The sequence below is a fragment of the Salvelinus sp. IW2-2015 genome, unplaced genomic scaffold (assembly GCF_002910315.2).
Source record: "Salvelinus sp. IW2-2015 unplaced genomic scaffold, ASM291031v2 Un_scaffold3956, whole genome shotgun sequence".
Lineage (NCBI taxonomy): Eukaryota > Metazoa > Chordata > Actinopteri > Salmoniformes > Salmonidae > Salvelinus > Salvelinus sp. IW2-2015.
In genome coordinates, this window is record NW_019945230.1 from 7,300 (window position 1) to 26,439 (window position 19,140).

General features: G+C 45.3%; 1 protein-coding gene and 1 pseudogene across 1 annotated transcript; one reads left to right on the forward strand and one right to left on the reverse strand.

Annotated features, from left to right (window-relative positions):
• Positions 1–2,410: 2,410 nt before the first annotated feature.
• On the reverse strand, positions 2,411–4,549 carry LOC112076721 (uncharacterized). Its single transcript, XM_024143412.1, has 2 exons — positions 4,472–4,549; positions 2,411–3,532 (listed from the first exon to the last, which is right to left on the reverse strand). The coding sequence occupies exon 2, from the start codon at positions 3,485–3,487 to the stop codon at positions 2,411–2,413; it is 1,077 nt and encodes a 358-aa protein (XP_023999180.1). The 5' UTR covers positions 3,488–3,532; positions 4,472–4,549.
• Positions 4,550–8,856: 4,307 nt separating this feature from the next.
• LOC112076718 (disintegrin and metalloproteinase domain-containing protein 10-like) overlaps positions 8,857–19,140 on the forward strand; it is a 30,839-nt pseudogene continuing 20,555 nt past the window's right edge.

Here is a 19,140-nt window from a genome sequence, read left to right on the forward strand (position 1 = left end):
TGCAGAGATGGGCTCTAGGGCTGTCAGAGATGGGCCTAGGGCTGTCAAGAGGTATGCCTAGGGCTGTCAGAGGTGGGCCTACGGCTGTCAGAGGTGGGCCTAGGGGCTGTCAGAGATGGGGCCTAGGGCTGTCAGAGATGGGCCTATGGGCTGTCAGAGTGGGCCTAGTGGCCTGTCAGAGGTGGGCCTAGGGCTGTCAGAGGTGGGCCTAGGGCTGTCAGAGGGTGGGCCTGGGCTGTGGCTGGGGCTGACGGGAATCTCTCTGTGGTGCTGCTTGGGTCTGGGCCTGTGTCGGGTGGGTGGGTGCTTGTCTCTTGTGCGTCTGGGCCTGTGTCGGGTGGGTGGGTGCTTGTCTCTTGTGCGTCTGGGCCTGTGTCTGGTGGGTGAGTGCTTGTCTGTTATGCATCTGGGCCTGTGTCGGCGGGGCCTGTCGATACTGGGCCTGGATTTGGTGGGCCTGGATGTGCTGCATTTGGGCCGGGGTCTGGGGGGGTTGAGGGTGTGGTGTGTTGAGGCTAGATCTGGGTCTAGGCCTGATAGCACCTTCTCTGCAGTTCTGTGTCTTTGTCTGCTGGTTCTGTCGGACGTCGCTCTGGGCCTGTAGCTGATGGTTCTGGACCTGTTTCGGGAGGGGATCGACCTCTGTCAGGTAGGTGTGGGTCTGGTRGGCCTGTTTTGGGAGGGTATGGACCTCTGTCAGGTAGGTGTGGGTCTGGTAGGCTTGTTTCGGGCGGGCCTTGGCCTGCTGAGTGTGGGATTGTGTCTGGTGAGGGTGTGGGGTGCTGGTGCTGGGCCCRGATCTAGGCCTGGGCCTAGGCCTTGGTGGTCTGGGCCTGATGGCAGCCTCTCTGCAGTCCTGTGTCTCTGAGCTGCTGCTGCTACTCATGTATACCTTCATCTCAGACACTATCTGACCAGTGTATTCCTCTCTGTCAGTCTCCCTCACGACMCTTCCTCCTYCCCTCCCACTCCTTACACCTCCCCGCTCACTCCTTCCTCCCCGTCCTCCTCCCTTCCCCTGCCTCTTCACCTCMTTATGGGCCCTTTGAGGGGCCTCACAAGTCCAATCCCTTCCCCCTCCACTTCCCCTATAGGGGGCCCTTTGTGKGGAYTCTGAGACACACACTGAGATCTTACTGTCCTCAGGGGTGTTACAGTTCCCTATAGAGAAGACCTCAACTTCCGCTCTATCATTGTCTTTTCTATCTCCCTCTCTCATCCTCTCCCCCTCCCTCTCTCCCTTTCTCATCCTCTCCCCCTCCCTCTCTCCCTCTTCTCATCCTCTCCCACCTCCCTCTCTCTCCTTTCTCCATCCCCTCCCCGCTCCCTCCTTTCTCCCTCCTCTCATTCCTCTCACCCTCCCTCTCCTCCCTCTCTCATCCTCTTCCACCCTCCCTCTCTTCGCTTTCTCAATCTCTCCTCCTCCTCCTCTATCTCCTCTCTCCCCTCCCTCCTCCCTCTCTCTTCCCTCTCCTTCAACCTCCTCTCCTTGCGGCCACTTCCCTCCCGTCTCCATTTCTCATCCCTCACCCCTTCCACTGCGTTGGAGGTTTGCTCCTGCACTCTGTAGACCTCACCGTCCTCCCTGTCTCGTCACGCCCTCTTTCCCCCTCTCATTTCTTCTCCCTCTCTCACCTCTCTCCTCCCTCTCCTCCGTCCTCAGACTCTCCCCTCCTCTCTCACCCTTCTCGCATCTCTCTCCCCTCCTCTCTCTCATTGTCCCCCTGCCTCTCTCCTCACTCTCTCATCCTCTCCCCAATATTTCTCCCTGGTGGCTGCTGGTGTTTTCTCCTGCTCTCTGGTCCTCTGTCTCTTCAGAATCCTCCTATGTGTAATGTGGTCAAGCATCTCGCTCTTCCTCTGTTTTCCCCGCATCTCATCTGGGAAATTTCTTCTTTTCTGCCCTCGACCTCATCATTCCCTTCTGCCCCTCCACTCCTCCTCCCCCTTCTGCCTACCGCCACCATCCTCCCTGCCCCTTCTGTCCTCCACTTCCTCCTGCCCTGGCCCCTCCATCTCTCCTCCCCTTCTGCCCTCCCTTTCCTCCTGCCCCTCCACCTCCTTCTCGCTGCACCTCCACCTTCCCTTTCTCCCCCTTGTCTCCAGCCTTGGAGGCATTGGACATGGTGTCACTGAATTGAATTGCTCAAAGAAGAGGCTACAGGGATTTGTATATGTTCTCTAGTCTTTCATTATAACATAACCATTTCCTCGACTAGGTCCGTACAAGTGACGCTGGTGGTGTTTTGCATTGGTCCAGTGGCTGCTCCCATCCCTCCCACACTACCTCTCCACAATAGGTACCATCCTGACCTTCTACATAGGTGTCATCCTTGGGGCAATAGGTACCATCCTCAGCGTTCGACGTATTGGTTCCGTCTTCGTGTTCTAAATGTAGATTTCTGTCCCTTCACATTCCAACGTAGGTTCTGTCTTGGTGTTCCACGTAGGTTCTGTCTTGGTGTTCCACGTCGGTTCTGTCTTGGTGTTCCACCTCGGTTCCATCCTCACTCTCCAGATAACTTCCATCCTGAGGCTCAGGATAGTGTTTGTAGTACCGCACCTTCATACCCTGGTCTTCCACCTGTAGTACCTGATCAATGTCTTGCTCCACACCCTCCACGTCCGAACCCACGTTGTCATACTCTGAGCAGCTGTCCTCCTCYTCCTCTTCCTCCKCCTCATCCGTGCTGTCAGGGAGGGTGGTGTCACCGGGCTGGTTCAGCGAGAGCTCAGAGGAGACACTAGCTGTAGCAGGGACAGGAAGAGGTGAACTGGAGGGACTAATCAGACACGGCTGGTTAGGACAGGCACTGGTAAGGACAGGTGGTGGTTTAACAGCCCTGGGATGTCTCTCCTGACTGGATGGGGAGTCAGAGGTGGGCCTGGTGCTGGGGCTGGTTGGACTCTCTCTGCAATGCTGCTGKGGCTGTCGGGSCTGGGCCTGGGCCTGGGCCTGGGYATCTGGYTGCCGAGGGTAGTTCYGGGCCTGAGTCAGGTGGCTGTAGGCTTGGTTTGGATGGGCCTGTGTTGCACTAGCAGGGTCAGGGGCAGGTGCTGCAGGCCCAGGGGTCCTCTCGTCATTGTTATTGTCCAGCTCCTCAATGCTGGTGCTCTGAGAGTGCTGAGGAGGGTCCTCACTCTTCAGACTCCGAGGCCCATTATGAGGTCCTTCAGTTGGGCCTTTGCTGCTCAGACTCTGGGGTCCTTCATCAGTAGGCTCCCCTGTGGATAAGGGGCCAGGGCAGAGCGGAGGGCCCTTACTCCTCAAACTCTGTGGTCTTTCTTTCTGAGGTCCTTCATTATGAGGTCCTTCATTAGACTCTTCTGTGGATCCTGTGGGACCAGGGCARGGTGGAGGACTGGTGGCCAATATTMTCCTAATAGTCCCTGGCTTCTTCTCTATGAATCCAGCATGGCCAGGGCAGGACGGAGTGCTGGGCCCCAGGATTCTGGTGATCTTCTCTGGCTTCTTCCCATGAGCCATGGCTCAGGCTGGCCCATCAAATCCCCCACCACACTATCCTCAGTCCTAGAATAAGACCGCAATGAACCCATGGCCAAATTATTATCGGAATTGCATATCGGGTTTACAAGCTAAATCTATGCCTAGGATAGTTTACTGGTTCTATTTACATAGCTAGACCAAATAAGGGTGTACGGAAACGCATGCAAATCCTCAAGTGAGCGAAATCAAAAGGTTTATTATTCTAAAACTGCGTCACTACACATCTGCGTTCAATAATACCCGCCAAAAACACACACAGCTAAATGGGAACTGTCCCTGTCCRTGGTGCTGAACCGTACAACGGATGAATGACGCTATTTGTAGTCGGCCTTTTTGTTGATCATTATGACGTTGCAAATGCTGTTGCTAGTGCGGATCGTATAAGATCTCGTGTGAGATTCTTCCATTGAACATTGCAGATAATCAAAATGATAAACGATTACGCCAAACTTTTGCCGCAACTGCAGGGGTAGCGTTAGAAAGCTGTTCTTTTGATCACAGGACAGGAAAACGCACGCATTCGTTCTATCTCAACCTATTTCTTAAATCGGATCCGGGTTTTCACGCACTCAGCATCTTTTGTCTGTCTCCCATAAAACACAGATATGTTTTTTCTCATCCATTCTCCGAAAACCGCTAATCGTCACATTCAACCAAAGCGTTGAAAATCTATAGGCGACAAAACCAAACCGTTTACTTCTTATAGGCATAATTAGCAACGACCTTGATTTGATTGCTTTCTCATTGAGACTGCACCACGCTGGTGGTGTGTTATAAGCTAATCCGGCTGGTGGTGTGTTATAAGCTAATCAGGGTGGTGTGTGTGTGTGTGTGTGTGTGCCATGATTCTCTGTGCCATAGAACCACATCTTTATGATAGAAACCTGAGATAGCGAGTTGGAAGCTGATCTGTTTCTATTAAAGTTTCCTAATCAAAATAATATAAGCTGATATCCGACTTACCAGCATTGACTGATGTTAGGATCTTCGCTCCTTTTAAATTATTGCCTGTGTCCCGATCAGAGATTTGCCTTAGAAAAAAACCCCGGGAATCTGGTGAATTTAGAAGAAAAGAGAAAGGGGCAAGCAGCCCTGGAACATGTGTAAGGAATACCCCAGGCAGGCATCTCTATTCTCTCCTCAGCCTCTGTTTACCTCAGTACGTGCGCGCAGCACCCAGGAAATGATCTGGTCCAGTGTTTCCCAACCCTGGTCCTCCAGTACCCCCAAACCCCTGGTAGCCTCCAAGTAACCCACGCTACCCGGGTCCTCCCCCAGTACCCCCCCTAACATGCGCCCTCTACCCTGGTCCTCCAGTGTCCCCAACAGCCCAACCCTGGTCCTCCAGTATCCCCAACAGTGTTTCCCATCCCTGGTCCTCCAGTACCCCCAACAGTGTTTCCCAACCCTGTCCTCCAGTACCCCAACAGTGCACAATAATTGTGCTTGTCCAAAACACACCTGGTTCAACTTGTCAACAAATCATCAAGCCCTCAGCACTGTTGGGGATACTGGAGGACCAGGGTAGGGGAACACTGTTGGGGGCACTGGAGGACCAGGGTTGGGGGTACTGGAGGACCAGAATTGGGAAACACTGGTCAGGGCCATCTGAAGTATCCATGAGACTGAACAGAATCAGTGGCAGAGTCAAAGTGAGAGTMCTATAGCAAACATTACGTTGATTTTTTTCTAGGGATTAAACACATTTAATATCCAGATACTCAATTAGCCCATGCATTCTGTCTTGTTTTTGTATTTTAATTTGCATTTCTACAGAAGCGGTAGGCTACACCTCATAGGTCTATTATTTATGTCAATTAATARCAATGATTCTTTTTTAAAGTGTTTTATGTTGAGTTATTATTTTGTGAAAGCACACATTGACCTCCATTTTCAACAATCTATGAAAATCCACCACAATCGACGGATGTGTAATCTATTAGCCTACTTCAGATAAGCTCCTGAAATCCTTTGCTCGATTGCTCTTGAACGCGAAACAGGCTGTTCTTGTAACAACAAAACCCCTGGCTACTCAACTAGCTTCATTTAATCTAAAACCTCATAATAATGTTATTAACTATAGCACAATGTAGAACCAGCATGACAGTTTCTCTGCCACTGTCTGACGCCTGCAAAAKAGAACTAGCTAGTCATCTCAGGTTGTTGGAGGTTAACCAGCGCAGTCGCACATTGCCCATTCMGAATGAAAGATCCGTGGTGAACGACACTGGTGACACTAGTAAGTGGATGAGCTATACTATTAAATGACTTATRCCATTATGACGTCACTGTGACATTGTTCYAAAGAATATCTGGTACTAATGTATYCATGAYAATGTTCATCAAGTATGTTTCTCTCACTGTCACACAGTACAGAAATATGTCTGAGTAGGAGGTGGGAACTGTGACTTTTGATTCTCTCTCTCACGTTACATATTGGTGGTGGACATACATTTTAGCCAGTTACTGTCTAGAGAGCGGCAGAATGGAGTATCAGCACCTGTTTTTCTAAGACAAAACGTGAAAACAACACCAACAACAGCACAACAGTTGAAACACCATGGCAGAGAATACTACTGCRCTATTAGATATTACTGCACTGTCGGAGCAAGGAACACAAGCATTTCGCTACACCCGCAACATCTGCTAAATATGTGTATGTGACCAATACAATTTGATTTGACTTGGTAGAGGGAAGAGCAGTCGATTGATTTTTACCAGGGTCAATTAAACCACCATTTATTTCAAATAAAAGGCCCACAGAGATAATAAAATAAAAAAATTAAAGCATCACTTATCTCATTTTTTCTCAGCAACATTGTTAGACCCTGACACAACTTTCTTAGGCAGGGATGCAAATTAATTTCCACGCTTYAGTGTATTCAGCCTCGATCACACCGACAGTGTTATTGCGTTTTGGTACACCAGAAGCACATTCATTTCCAATGGAACACTGCGTATTTGTATTTATTATGGATCCCCATTGGCAGCAGCTACTCTAGCAAAATTAAGGCAGTTTATACCATTTTAAAAACATTACAATACATTCACAGATTTCACAACACACTGTTTGCCCTCAGGCCCCTACTCCACCACTACCACATATCTACAGTACAAACTCCATGTGTACGTGTGTGTGTAGTGCGTATGTTATCGTGTTTATGTATGCATGTGTCTGTGCCTATGTTTGTGTTKCTTCACAGTCCCCGCTGTTCCATAAGGTGTTTTTTTAATCMGTTTTTAAAATCAAATTTTACTGCTTGCTTCAGTTACTTGATGTGGAATAGAGTTCCATGTAGTCATGGCTCTATGTAGTACTGTGCGCCTCCCATAGTCTGTTCTGGACTTGGGGACTGTGAAGAGACCTCTTGTGGCATGTCTTGTGGGGTATGCATGGGTGTCTGATCTGTGTGCYAGTAGTTCAAACAGACAGCTCGGTGCATTCAACATGTCAATACCTCTCATAAATAMAATTAGTGATGAAGTCAATCTCTCCTCCACTTTGAGCCAGGAGAGATTGACATGCATATTATTAAAATTAGCTCTCKGTGTACATCCAAGGGCCAGCCATRMTGCCCTGTTCTGAGCCAATTGCAATTTTCCTGAGTCCCTTTTTGTGGCACCTGACCACACGACTGAACATTAGTCCAGGTGAGACAAAACTAGGGCCTGTAGGACCTGCCTTGTTGATAGTGCTGTTAAGAAAGTAGAGTAGCACTTTATTATGGACAGACTTCTCCCTATTTTAGCTGCTGTTGTATCAATATMTTTTGACCATGACAGTTTACAATCTAGTGCTACTCCAAGTAGTTTAGTCTTCTCAACTTGCTCAATTTCCACATTATTTATTACAAGATTTAGTTGAGGTTTAGGGTTTAGTGAATGATCTGTCCCAAATAGTTTTAGAAATATTTAGGACTAACTTATTAATTGCCACCCACCCACTCTGAAACTAACTGCAGCTCTTTATTAAGTGTTGCAGTCATTTCAGTCACTGTAGTAGCTGACGTGTATAGTGTTGAGTMATCCTTTCCTCAAAGCCAGTRRCATGTCATTAGCAAAGATTGAGAAAAGTAAGGGGCCTAGACAGCTGCCCTGGGGAATTCCTGATTCTACTGAATTATGTTGGAAAGGCTTCCATTAAAAAACACCCTCTGGGTTCTATTAGACAGGTAACTCATTATCCACAATATAGCAGGGGGTGTAAAGCCATAACACATAAGTTTTCCAGCAGCAGGCTATGATCGATTATGTCAAAAGCCGCTCTGAAGTCTAACAAAACTCAGCGACAGGCTGTCTCAGAAGCAGCAGATCTACTATTCTATTCTATTATTTCAGCTGGTAGAGGTGAAGGGCCCTAGCGATCTGGTGGGATAAACTGGGGGTCGGTGTAAAGGTGTGTCACATGGCAGTGACCGGGGCCAGAGGGGCTCGGCTGGAATAAGAAGACACTTTTAACACTACTGAACTGAGCTGCGCTGAGCTGTACTGTGTGATCATGCATCCATTTGTACCATTTACACTACTGAGCTGAGCTTTACTAGACTAGCCTGGTGGCCAGACGAGCTGCAGAGACTGGGAGCTGACATAGAGGTGTGTCACATCACTGCCATCGAGGCTTGAATAGGACTGATGAGCTTGGCAAACACCTGCCTTGACCTTTTACCGGCTCACTGAAGTACACACTCAGGGCCACAATTTAATGAAACTGACTTTAAACAGTTAGCACTTTAGAGTTTGTTGTAGGACAGACAGGGAGAGAAGAAGAAAAAAAAGACATGATGAACTCAGTGTTTCCCCTATATTAATTTAGCAGCGGCGCACCGAATTGAGGCTCCTAATGTTTTGTTTACTCATTGTATATATTTGTACTTATTTTTATTCTGCAGACACGGTCTTTTAAGCTGAGAGTGACAAGTTACAACATCAGATCGCCAGAGAATCCACGAAGGTAACTAGCTAACTAGCTTGTAATCCTGGAAGTACAGCCCCCCGATGAGCTTTAATGACTGGATTTTATATTATAACTGCGTCCAATATGTAAATAAAATAAAAACTATTCTAACTCTGGTTGAATGTGAAAGGTATTTTAACTTTGTTAAGTGTCTGATGATCCCGGGGGAAAAAAGGTGTTTTGACCTATTTAGTCAGCAATGAGTAGAATAATGCTCTGAACATCGCATTATGTACTTACATCATACTTTTTGAAACCTTACCTAATACACTATCTGCTACAATGTATCACTCCATGATTGATGGGGAAGAGAGACTCCTCATCCCTAGGTCTGCGTCTGACGTCAGGGCGTGAAACAGAGAGAGAGAGAGAGAGAGAGAGAGAGAGAGAGAGGCGGGAGGCGAGGAAGAGGAGAGAGAGAGGAAGCTGCGATAAACATTGTCACAGAGTCAGTCTAAAGTAGGACAATAAAGGGATCACGGTATCAATGCTCGAACAATGGACTTAGCAGATATGATTCTCGTCAAATTCCTCTGTTTCATCTACTTAATAAATTACACCCAAGGTGAGTGGGAGCATTTGTATGTATTCTGTAGAGCGAAGGAATAACGGGCTCCATCCAAGAAGGGGAGAGTATCCAAGACAGCATTCGAGCGAATGGCTAGCAGGCTAGRCTAGCTAAGAAAACTAACATAACGGACCAAGGCCTGGTCGTTGTGAAGATATCGCTTGTCCTTTTGACAAACCACCAAGCTATATAGTTGTCGAAATATATTTTATTTTAAGCTTGGCAAAGGCTAGTTTTCTTTTAAAACGATGATTTAYCATGATGGTTATGTGAAGGCTAACGCTAGCTAGCTCGCCGAGGTRCCATTGTTATGAGAATATGAAGAAGGATTCTGTTGTCATTTGGCACGAACGACCAACGGGATTTGGGCCATCTGATTTTTCTTGCAATATTATGGAGTGTTTTCGGTCAATATTGTTTATGCACCACGTCAATACTAAAAATGTGCAATTATGGGCTGTCCCACTTTCTGTCAACATTAGCCAGTTAGCCCGCTAATTTAGCATCAGTTTAACAGCAACAATTAGCTAGCCATATTGCTAGATAGCAGTATTGCTAGATAGCAGCTAGATAGCTATGCCTTTTGACATCTTCTCATTTTTGCCTTTTTTTGGCCCAAAGTCAATGGATCTCGAAAGAGAACATATTCGATCTATGTTAACTTACTTACTAGCTAGCATCCTAGGGGGATCCTAGGGGGATCCTAGGGTATCAGGTAGCCTAGTGGTTAGAGCGTTGGGCCAGTAACTGAAAGGTTGATGGATAGAATCCCCGAGTTGACAAGGTAAAAATCTGTCGTTCTGCACCTGAACAAGCCAGTTAACCCACTGTTCCTAGGCCGTCATTGTAAATAAGAATTTGTTCTTTAAGTGACTTGCCTAGTTAAATAAAAGTTTAATTCAAAATAGTAAAAAAAAAGAAAATTCTGCAGACTAAAGTAACAATGTAACGTTAGCTAACAATATATGTTGTAACTATTCGATGGACACAGTAGAAAGATACAATAGTATTCATGTGAATCCAACAATTTCCTGATTTTCATTGACAAGTTCTGATCAAGAAATCTACAGAGGCAACTCACTGTATGTTTTCAATGAGATGTCGTTCTTGTTCACACCACCCACTGCATCATCCTTGCATCAGTTAGAAATYCCCTCCATGGGGACTAATTGCTCAAAGAAGTGATTTAACAGCWTTGATTGAATGTTGTGTTTCATGGTTCACATAGTACTACCTAATGTATAGCCTGAGATGCATTCTTAAGGAGCCTTACCTCTACTCCTTAAAGGTCCTAGCATTTTTATTTGATATCTTCGGAGGTAAGACTGGCGCCAGTAGCGCCAGTGAGTAGTACTCAATCTAAACGTGAATTGATTCTAAATAACGATACAATTCTGGATACATGAAACCCTTTTTAATTTCATATAATGCAAAATGTACTGTACACCAGTGGCGGCAGGTGGGATGAGCTATAGGAAGATGGGCTCATAGTGACGGTTTAAATGGAACACAGTATCAGACATATGGAAACCACGTTCGACTTATTTCTTTAATTCCACTCCAGCCATTTTCAATGAGCCCGTCCTCCTATAGCTCCTCCCACCAGCCTCCACTGCTTTACACTTTTTTTTTAACAGGCTTTATCGCAGTTCAGCCGACAGTATTTTTATTTTTTTAACAGTGACAACACGTTTTTCTGTGAGCCTTCTTCCGTTACAGACAGGTGTTCAGAGCATGCTAGATAGCTAATTAGTAAAGGTGGTCTCTCTGTGGTCCGTCTGTCTGTTCCTGTAAACACGTCTGTGACATGGAGATATGGCCATGTGGGAACATTAACCCTATAAAGGTGTGTATTCAATGTGACCTTTTTGTTGTTGTTGTTTTTTTTGAAATGATTTCCGCTGATATGAAAGACTACGGTCCTTATGCTTACAAAACTGTACCGTGTGGCTCTTAACAAAACTCCTCGCACTGAAGACGCCTTCGTCCAAAGACTCTTTTATGTGACGTAATGGAACTGGGAGTCCTGATCTCAAGGGCGACCCCCATTTCATAGAGGTCAACTACCTTTTAGCGGGGGGGGGGGAGATCCCCAACGCTCAGTTGGAAACATAAGGCACATGCCTTTCATATCAGCGAGAAATCATTTTCACACGAAAAAAACAAAACCTACACAATTTTAGAGGGAAGGTGTTCTCACACTGCCATATCTCCATGTCACAGTGCGTGTTTACAGAAAACAAGAGGCGACCACCTGTGCTAACTAGTAGGGATGTGCATCTTTCCCTTTCAAGMTGATTCGATACGTGTATAGATATACATGGGCTCYGATACAGGAACGATACGTTTTAGTTTGAAATGATTCGGTTTGATTAGCTGTATAGTATTTAGCCTACCTACCCGAATGAAATCGTGAGCTGAAACAGATAGTACAGTAGCTGGGAGCAGGAACAGTATTTAGTACCTGCTCCTGTTAGTGATATCAGACTTGAGTTCAAATACTATTTTTTAAATATTTCAAATACTTTGTGTCCTCTAGCTCGCCTGAGGTGGTAGATGGACATTGTTTGCCATTTTGGAACTATTCTATTGGTCCATTAAGGCAGGCAATCTCAACCAAGCACAGATACAGTATTTTGGAATTATTTCAAATAGTGTTTGAAGCCAGGTCTGAGAGATACTAATTCAGTTCTAATCCATTAGGCCTTATGTTAAAGCCTTATTATGCGATCCGGGTGGTTTTATTTCTAGGGTTGAGAGTGAGATTGCTGTGACTGTTTTGCCTAGCCAGGCCTTTTACAGATGGAGATATATAAATAGACCTACATTCTGTTTCTATAATAGATTCTAGTTCTATAATAGATTCTAGTTCTGTAATAGATTGTATTTCTATAATATATTCTGCTTCTATAATATATTCTGTTTCAATAATATATTCTATTTCTATATTAGATTCTGTTTCTATAATAGACTCTGGTTCTATAATAGATTGTATTTCTATAATAGATTGTATTTCTTTAATAGATTGTATTTCTATGGATGTAGACTAGGCTATATGCTCAGTGAACTACCACTCCTTTGTAGGACTATCACTTATTTTGTTCGTTTTAGTCATTTTGAGGGGGGAAAATCCAGACGTTACGGTGGCCTCCACAAGTCAGGACTCCTATGTAATTACACACAGAATGTTCCCATGTACGGACTAAGTAGGCTAGAGTAATGTGTTTCCAGGCCTGGGTAGAATAATGTGGGGATCATGAATGTTATGATGGTGCTCTCATGGTATCGTTATAGGCTACTATCTTTTATATATGGTTCGTTGATATAGTTAGGCCTAGAAGAGGAAGAAGATTAAACATGTGATATAATTAAGCAATAAGGCCCGAGGAGGTGTGGTATATGGACAATATACCACGGCTAAGGGTTGTTCTTATGCAAGACGCAACGCGGAGTGCCTGGACCCAGCCCTTAGCCGTGGCATATTGGCCATATAGCACAAACCCCCGAGGTGTCTTAATGCTATTATAAACTGGTTACCAATGTAATTAGAGCAGTTCAAATAAATGGTTTGATATACCATGGCTGTTAGCCAATCAGCATTCAGGGCTCGAACCACCCAGTTTCTAATTGTAGGTAATATTCAGTTTACACAGCCTGTGGTTTGAAGAGGAGTGCAGTGTGATTTTTTTGTTCTCGTGGCCTTAAGTTCCTGTCTTGTCATCTTCACAGGTTACCATTATGGGAACCCCCTGAACAAGTATGTGCATCACTATGAGGGTCTCTCCTATAACACCTATGAGATACATGACAAGCACCTGAGAGCCAAGAGGGCCCTCCACCACCAAGACAAGTTTCTCCATYTAGACTTCCATGCACACGGAAGGTAGGCCTACGTCTCCCAGACCCACATGTGGAAGTTTTCTCCAACATTCTTCTCCGTGGTTTTATTGGACAACCGAGTCTAACAATCAAGAAAATGGCTCACAGAAGGCAATCCTCCACGTATAGCTCGGCCTTTTCAATGAGATTGTCGTTTCTAGTTCACCACCACCAGCCACGTAGCATCCCCATCCCATTCTCTCTGGCAGCAGTTTGTAGAGAAAATCCCTCCATAGAGTGCGGACTTAAATGTGCTCAAAGGAAAGTGATTTCACAACGCATTGAATGATGTTGTTTTCAGATCACATAGTATACCTATGTATGCCTGAGAGTGCACTCTCTTAAGGAAGACCTTACCTCTACTCCTAAGGGTCCTAGCATTATTTATTTTTGAACTATCTTCGGAGGTTTAGCGACTGCCGCCGGAAGTAGCAACCCTGGCAGTGATTAAGTGAGTAGCCCTCAATACCTGAACCGTGAAATCTCTGAGTGATTCGAATAACGATACCCCAATTCTGATACATGAAAACCACCCCGTTCGTTAATGTCATTATGAAAAAATACGATGTGCTAAGACATACACAACCCAGTGGCCTGGCCAGGGTGGGCGGTTATGAGTCCCGAATGGGCCGTGTACACCTAGGGGTCGAGGGAAAGGGCTGATGTGCGGGGGATCGTGAGTGAGGCGAACTCAGTGCAAATGTTGGCCCTCCATAGGTCAGATGACGGTTTTTTAAAATGATTTGTGGAACCACGTTATACAGACTGATGGAAACCCACGGTTTCATCGAACCTATGTTCTTGTGCCATATTCCACGTTCCCTCACAGCCATTGTAAAATGAGCCCAGCCAATCGTCTCCTTCCTATTAGTCCTCCACCAGCCCTCCACCTGCTTTTACACGTAGATTTGTTTTTTTTTTTCAACCTAGGGCTTTATCGCGAGTTTCAGCCGACAGGTAGTTTTTATGGTTTTTAACAAGTGACAACACGTTTTTATCTGTGAGCCTTCTCCGTTACAGACAGGTGTTCAGAAAGCATGCTAGATAGCCTAATATTGTAAATGGTGGTCTCTCTGGGTCGGTCTGTCTGTTCCTGTAAACACGTCTGTGTCCTGTGACATGGGAGATATGGGCTCGTTAGCTTCACACGCACGACAGAAGTTAGTTGTGGGTACATTTAACCCTATAAAGGCGTCCTGTTTTGGTTCAATGATGTGACCTTTTTTTGTTGTTGTTTTTTTTTTTTTTTTTTTTTTTTAAATGATTTCTCGGCTGATATGAAAGATACGGTCCTTTGCTTACAAAACTGTACCTGTGTGGCTCTTAACAAAATCCTCGCACTGAAGAACGGCCTTCGTCCAAGACTCTTTTATATGTGACATAATGAACTGGGAAGTCTGATCTCCAAGGGCGACCCCCATTTCATACGAGGGTCAACTACTGCTATGGGGGACGTCCCACTGTGGAACGGCGTGGGGGAGAGATGCCCACAACGCGCTCAGTTGGAACATAAGGCCACACTGCACCTTTTTCATTTTATCAGCGGAGAAATCTTTCACGACGAAAAAAAAAAACAAAACCTACACAATTTGAAGAGGGAAAGGTGTTTCTCACACTGCCATATCTCATGTCACAGTGCGTCGTGAGAGTTGTCTGCATCGTTGTTATCAGAAAACAAGAGCGACCACCTGGATTGCTTAATAGTAGGAGATGAGCATTTCCACCTTCAAAGCTGAATTCGATAGCTCCTCGCGTGGTATAGATATACATGGGCTCTGTAACAGGAACGATACACGTTTTAGTTTGAAAATGATTCGGTTTGATTAGCTGGTTTATATATGTACTGCGAAGCTTAGTGTACGCCCTACCTGAATGTTCTGACAATTCTGAGGCTAAAACAGATAGTACAGGTAGCTGGGAGCAGGAAACCAAGTAATTAGTCCCTGCTTCCTGTTTAGTGATATCAGACCTTGATGTTTCCAACAATCACTATTTTTTAAATATTTCAAATACGTTGTGCTCCCTCAGCTCGCTGAGGTGGGTTCAGAAAAATGACAGTCGTTTTGCCATTGGAAACTATGCTATCTGGGATCATTTAAGGGCAGGCCCTGGAAATTTCATAACCAAGCCACAGGAGTCTACAGTATTGGGAAGTATTTCTCAATAATAGGTGTTAAGCCAGGTCTGGATGATAATAATTCAGTTCTAATCCATTAGATAAGCTTCCGTATCGTTAAAGCCTGTATTATCCGATCCGGCGGTTTGGTTTATTTCAAGCAGGGATTGAGAGGTGACCATTGCTTTGACTGTGTTGCCTAGCCAGGCCTGTTTACAGCATGGAGAACAATAAAATAGAACTACATTCTGTTTCTATAATAGAATCAGTTCTATAATAGATTCTAGTTCTGTAATAGATTCAGTTCTGTATTAGATTTGTATTTCCTATAATGATATGTGATTTTCAGCGAGTGCCCAATAATATATTCCAGTTCTGATAGTAGGAGTGCCTGTTGCATAATAGGACTGGTCTAAATAAATGTGATGTCAGGAATGAGGCGTAGGCTATGGGAATGGGAGACTAAGCATATGATGCTCCGGAGAACGAACTGTCGCCGCGCTCATAACACCTCCGCGTGAGGCTGGAGACGAGACGAGGACATTCAAAAAAGTTCACAAGTTTTTCCCCAACCTCCTACTTCCAGACAATATTTCTTATTGCTGGACTGGTTGGTTGGAAATGTGACAGATGAATGAGGGAACGCATAACTTGCCTACATCAACAACGTACAATATTGACTATTTATCATGGGACTACGATTGAAGTACCAGATATTCTTAGGAACAATTTTTGTCTTCACAGTTGACGTCCATTTTAATGGGGTTATAAGTTATTTAATACGAAGCTCAATTCAGCGTTTACTAGTATGTCACCACCTGCCGCAGCGAAGTGTCGTTTTCACCACGGTGGATCTTCAATTCTGAATGGGCAATGTGCGGATCTGCGCTGGGTTCGTACTTACCATCCAACAACCACCTAGATGACGGAGACTAGTAGTCGCTACTTGTTTGGCGGACCCGGTTCAGACCAGTTGGCCAGAGAACTTTGTCATGCTGAGTTCTCTACATCAACTTTGTGCTTATTTATATGCTTCTTATATAATACTAGATTCAATTTGGAGGGATCTGTATATGAGTGGAAAAGCCCAGACGTGACCCGGTTTTTATATAGATTTAAATGAACGACTGAGGTGGGCTTGCAAAGGATCTAGCACCATTCCACGGGAGATGGAGTTTCCAGTAGGAAACTTTTGTTGTTACCTAGGTTTAAATTAACAGACCAACCAGGAGGCAACTTCTGTTTCGCCGTTCAAGAGCTAATTCGAGGTGCAACAGGATCTTCAGGAAGGACCTTATCTGAGGTAGTTCCTCCAGATGTTACGGACTCTAAAGGTAGGCGCTAATAGGAGAGTTTTAAACCACTACGTTCCGTCGATGTGTGTTGTTTCCCGTGAGGCTACTTTGTGTGTGCGAGGTAGGTAGATGAATAAATGTAAGAATTGGTGGAGACGAGGTCAAATGTGTGCTTTCACAAAAATAAGGTAAATATCATGAGTTTTATCGATCAAACATAAAACCACTTTAAAGAGAAGATACCGTTATTAGATCTATTTTAGTTAATTGAGCGATGAACCATAATAGACCTAGTATGAGTAGAGTTGTGTAGTGTCATTTTAAATAAGATGGTTTCCGTTGAACCTAATAGTTGCACGGCCGTCTGGAGACAATTAAGTGGCAAAAGAGGAATTAAAATTAACAAAAAACAAGACAGAAAGTATGCAGAGGAAACATGATTGGGGAGGTATTGATGACCTAAGCAATGAAGGGCCCGGAGAAGGTATTCGTGGTGGGTAGATATTAATGACAAATGTGTTTAAATTCTCACCCACCGTATAAAGGGTGAATGGGTATGTCATTAGGACAAAGACGATCTCACCGGGCTCCCATGGTTTGCAGTGGCTGAACTAAGCTCACGTCACTCTTCAACCTTTTGAGCTGCCATGGATGGGGCCAACTGATTCTTGACTTAATGGCAGCTCCTCCCCAGGATGGATACTGGTCAGATGTGCCTGGTTCTTTTAATCGTATTCTAGGTGACAACTCAGTTTGACCTCTCACCTGAGATACTAGTTCTACGGTCCTACGGCCACAATACCCCTAAAGTAGAATACGGCTAGTGCCTCTCTCGAGAACAGTGTTCCCCTACCCTGGTCCTCTACAGTGACTCGGGATCCCCAATCAGTGCTGAGGGCTGATGATTTGTGACAATTGAACCACAGGTGTGTTTTTGGACAAGCACAATTAATGGTCTGTTGTATGGCACAATCCCACGTGTCATTTGGGGGGGTCACGCGGACCCACCCCCCCAGATTTGTAGGAATTGCAGGTGAGGTTGGGAAAGTAATATCACTCGCTCTGGGAGTTTAACAACAGCCTTGGTGACGTGGTGTGGAGGGACCAGAGGATGGATGACACACTGTGGTGTATCTTGTTTTTGTTTCTCGGAGGACCGGTACTGTAAGGTGCTCTGGTGTCGTCTGGTCTTGCTGTACCCACTGGGAGGACGCAGGGTTGGGCTGGTGGGTTACCATTAGTGGGAACGCCGGGCTACTCGGAGGAGCCTCAGTGATGTAGGGACTTCACTTGGAGGGTCCCTATAAACACCTATGAGAGACATGACAAGCACCGGAGAGCCAAGGGGAGGGCCCTCCACCGGAACTAAACTAGGAGTTTTCTCCAAGAGTTACCTAAGGGGTCTAATGAGGCGCTCACGTGGAAGAGTTAGGCTACAGCGGCTACTTGCGGCCCAGACTCTCTGTTGTTGATAATACCTTCCACTTGTATATGACCATGATATGCGATCTCTGCGTTCCTGGGCTGCTGCGCGTGTCGCTAGTGTCTTGCTCCTGAGTGTGTGCTGTGGTGGTGGGTCGCTGGGTGTGTCATATAATCCTGTGTAGATGACACGAGACTTTGCCATGGATGAGAAGAGAGATGCCTGGCCTGGGGTATTCTACACGATGTTCCAGGGCTGCTTGCCCCATTTCTCTTTTCTTCTAATTCAACCAGATTCCCGGGGTGCTGGGTTTGTTTTTCGTGAATGTGCAGTGAGGGGTTGCTCTGCAGCGGTGTGTGTCATCATGTGCATGGCATACTATGTAAATATGGGCTCTGATGTGTCGTGCTAATGATTGTCTATTGAGTGGTGCTCCTCTCATGATGCTGGTGTTCTACTGGTGTGTCGTCATTCTTCATGTCTTTCTCTTACTCTTGTGTCTCCTCTCTGGTGTGTCTTCTTGGTGTGTCTCTGTGTGTCTCTTGTGTGTGCTCTCTCTGGTGTGTCTCTGATTGTGTGGGCTCTGTGTCTTCTCTGTGTGTCTCTCCTGCTGTGTCTTTCTCTCTGGGTCTCTCGGCGTGTCTCTCTCGGTGTGTCTCTCTCGTGTGTCTCTCTCTGTGGTTCTCTCTCGGGTGTGTCTCTCTCTGGGTGTCTTCTCGCTGTTCTCTCTGTGTCTCTCTCTGTGTGTCTCTGTGTGTCTCTCTCTGTGTTGTCTCTCTCTGTTGTCTCTCTCTATTGTCTCTCTCCTTTGTGTGTCTGTCAGTTTGTGGGGAGTTTATTTTGTTAAAGTATTCAAAATAAAGCAGCAGGTGTAACTTTATAAGTCATGATTCATCTTGTTCATTATTGTATTTTTTTTGGGGGGGGGGGGGGGGGTACTTTCAATGTAAAACTTAAACGGCTAAAACCATAGATAAAGGATTTAGAAAAGATAATAGACTATATAATTATTAACTTCTTTGAGAACTAACAATCACCAAATTAAAGTTATGTCAAAGATAAGTGGGAAAAAATTTGCCAAAACACATGAATTTAGCAGCTATTGGTTAGGACAAGTGACTACCAGTTATCGAATATCTTAGCTCCATGCCATTGAAATGTGCAATTGCAGCAAATTGGTTGTAAAAACTGCAAATTCGTCAGCTGCATGCAACTGTAGATTGCAGGAAGACCATTCTGGCTGTTAGATCAGATTTATTTGAAATTCAATTAAAATACTTAATCTTTGCTTGATTGAGCTTGCCTGGCTTAATGGATCATAAAAAAACCAGTAGGAGTTGGAGGGATTGCCATCCTCTTTGCGTATTACAGAGGATTTGAATAAAGTCAGCGTTGCC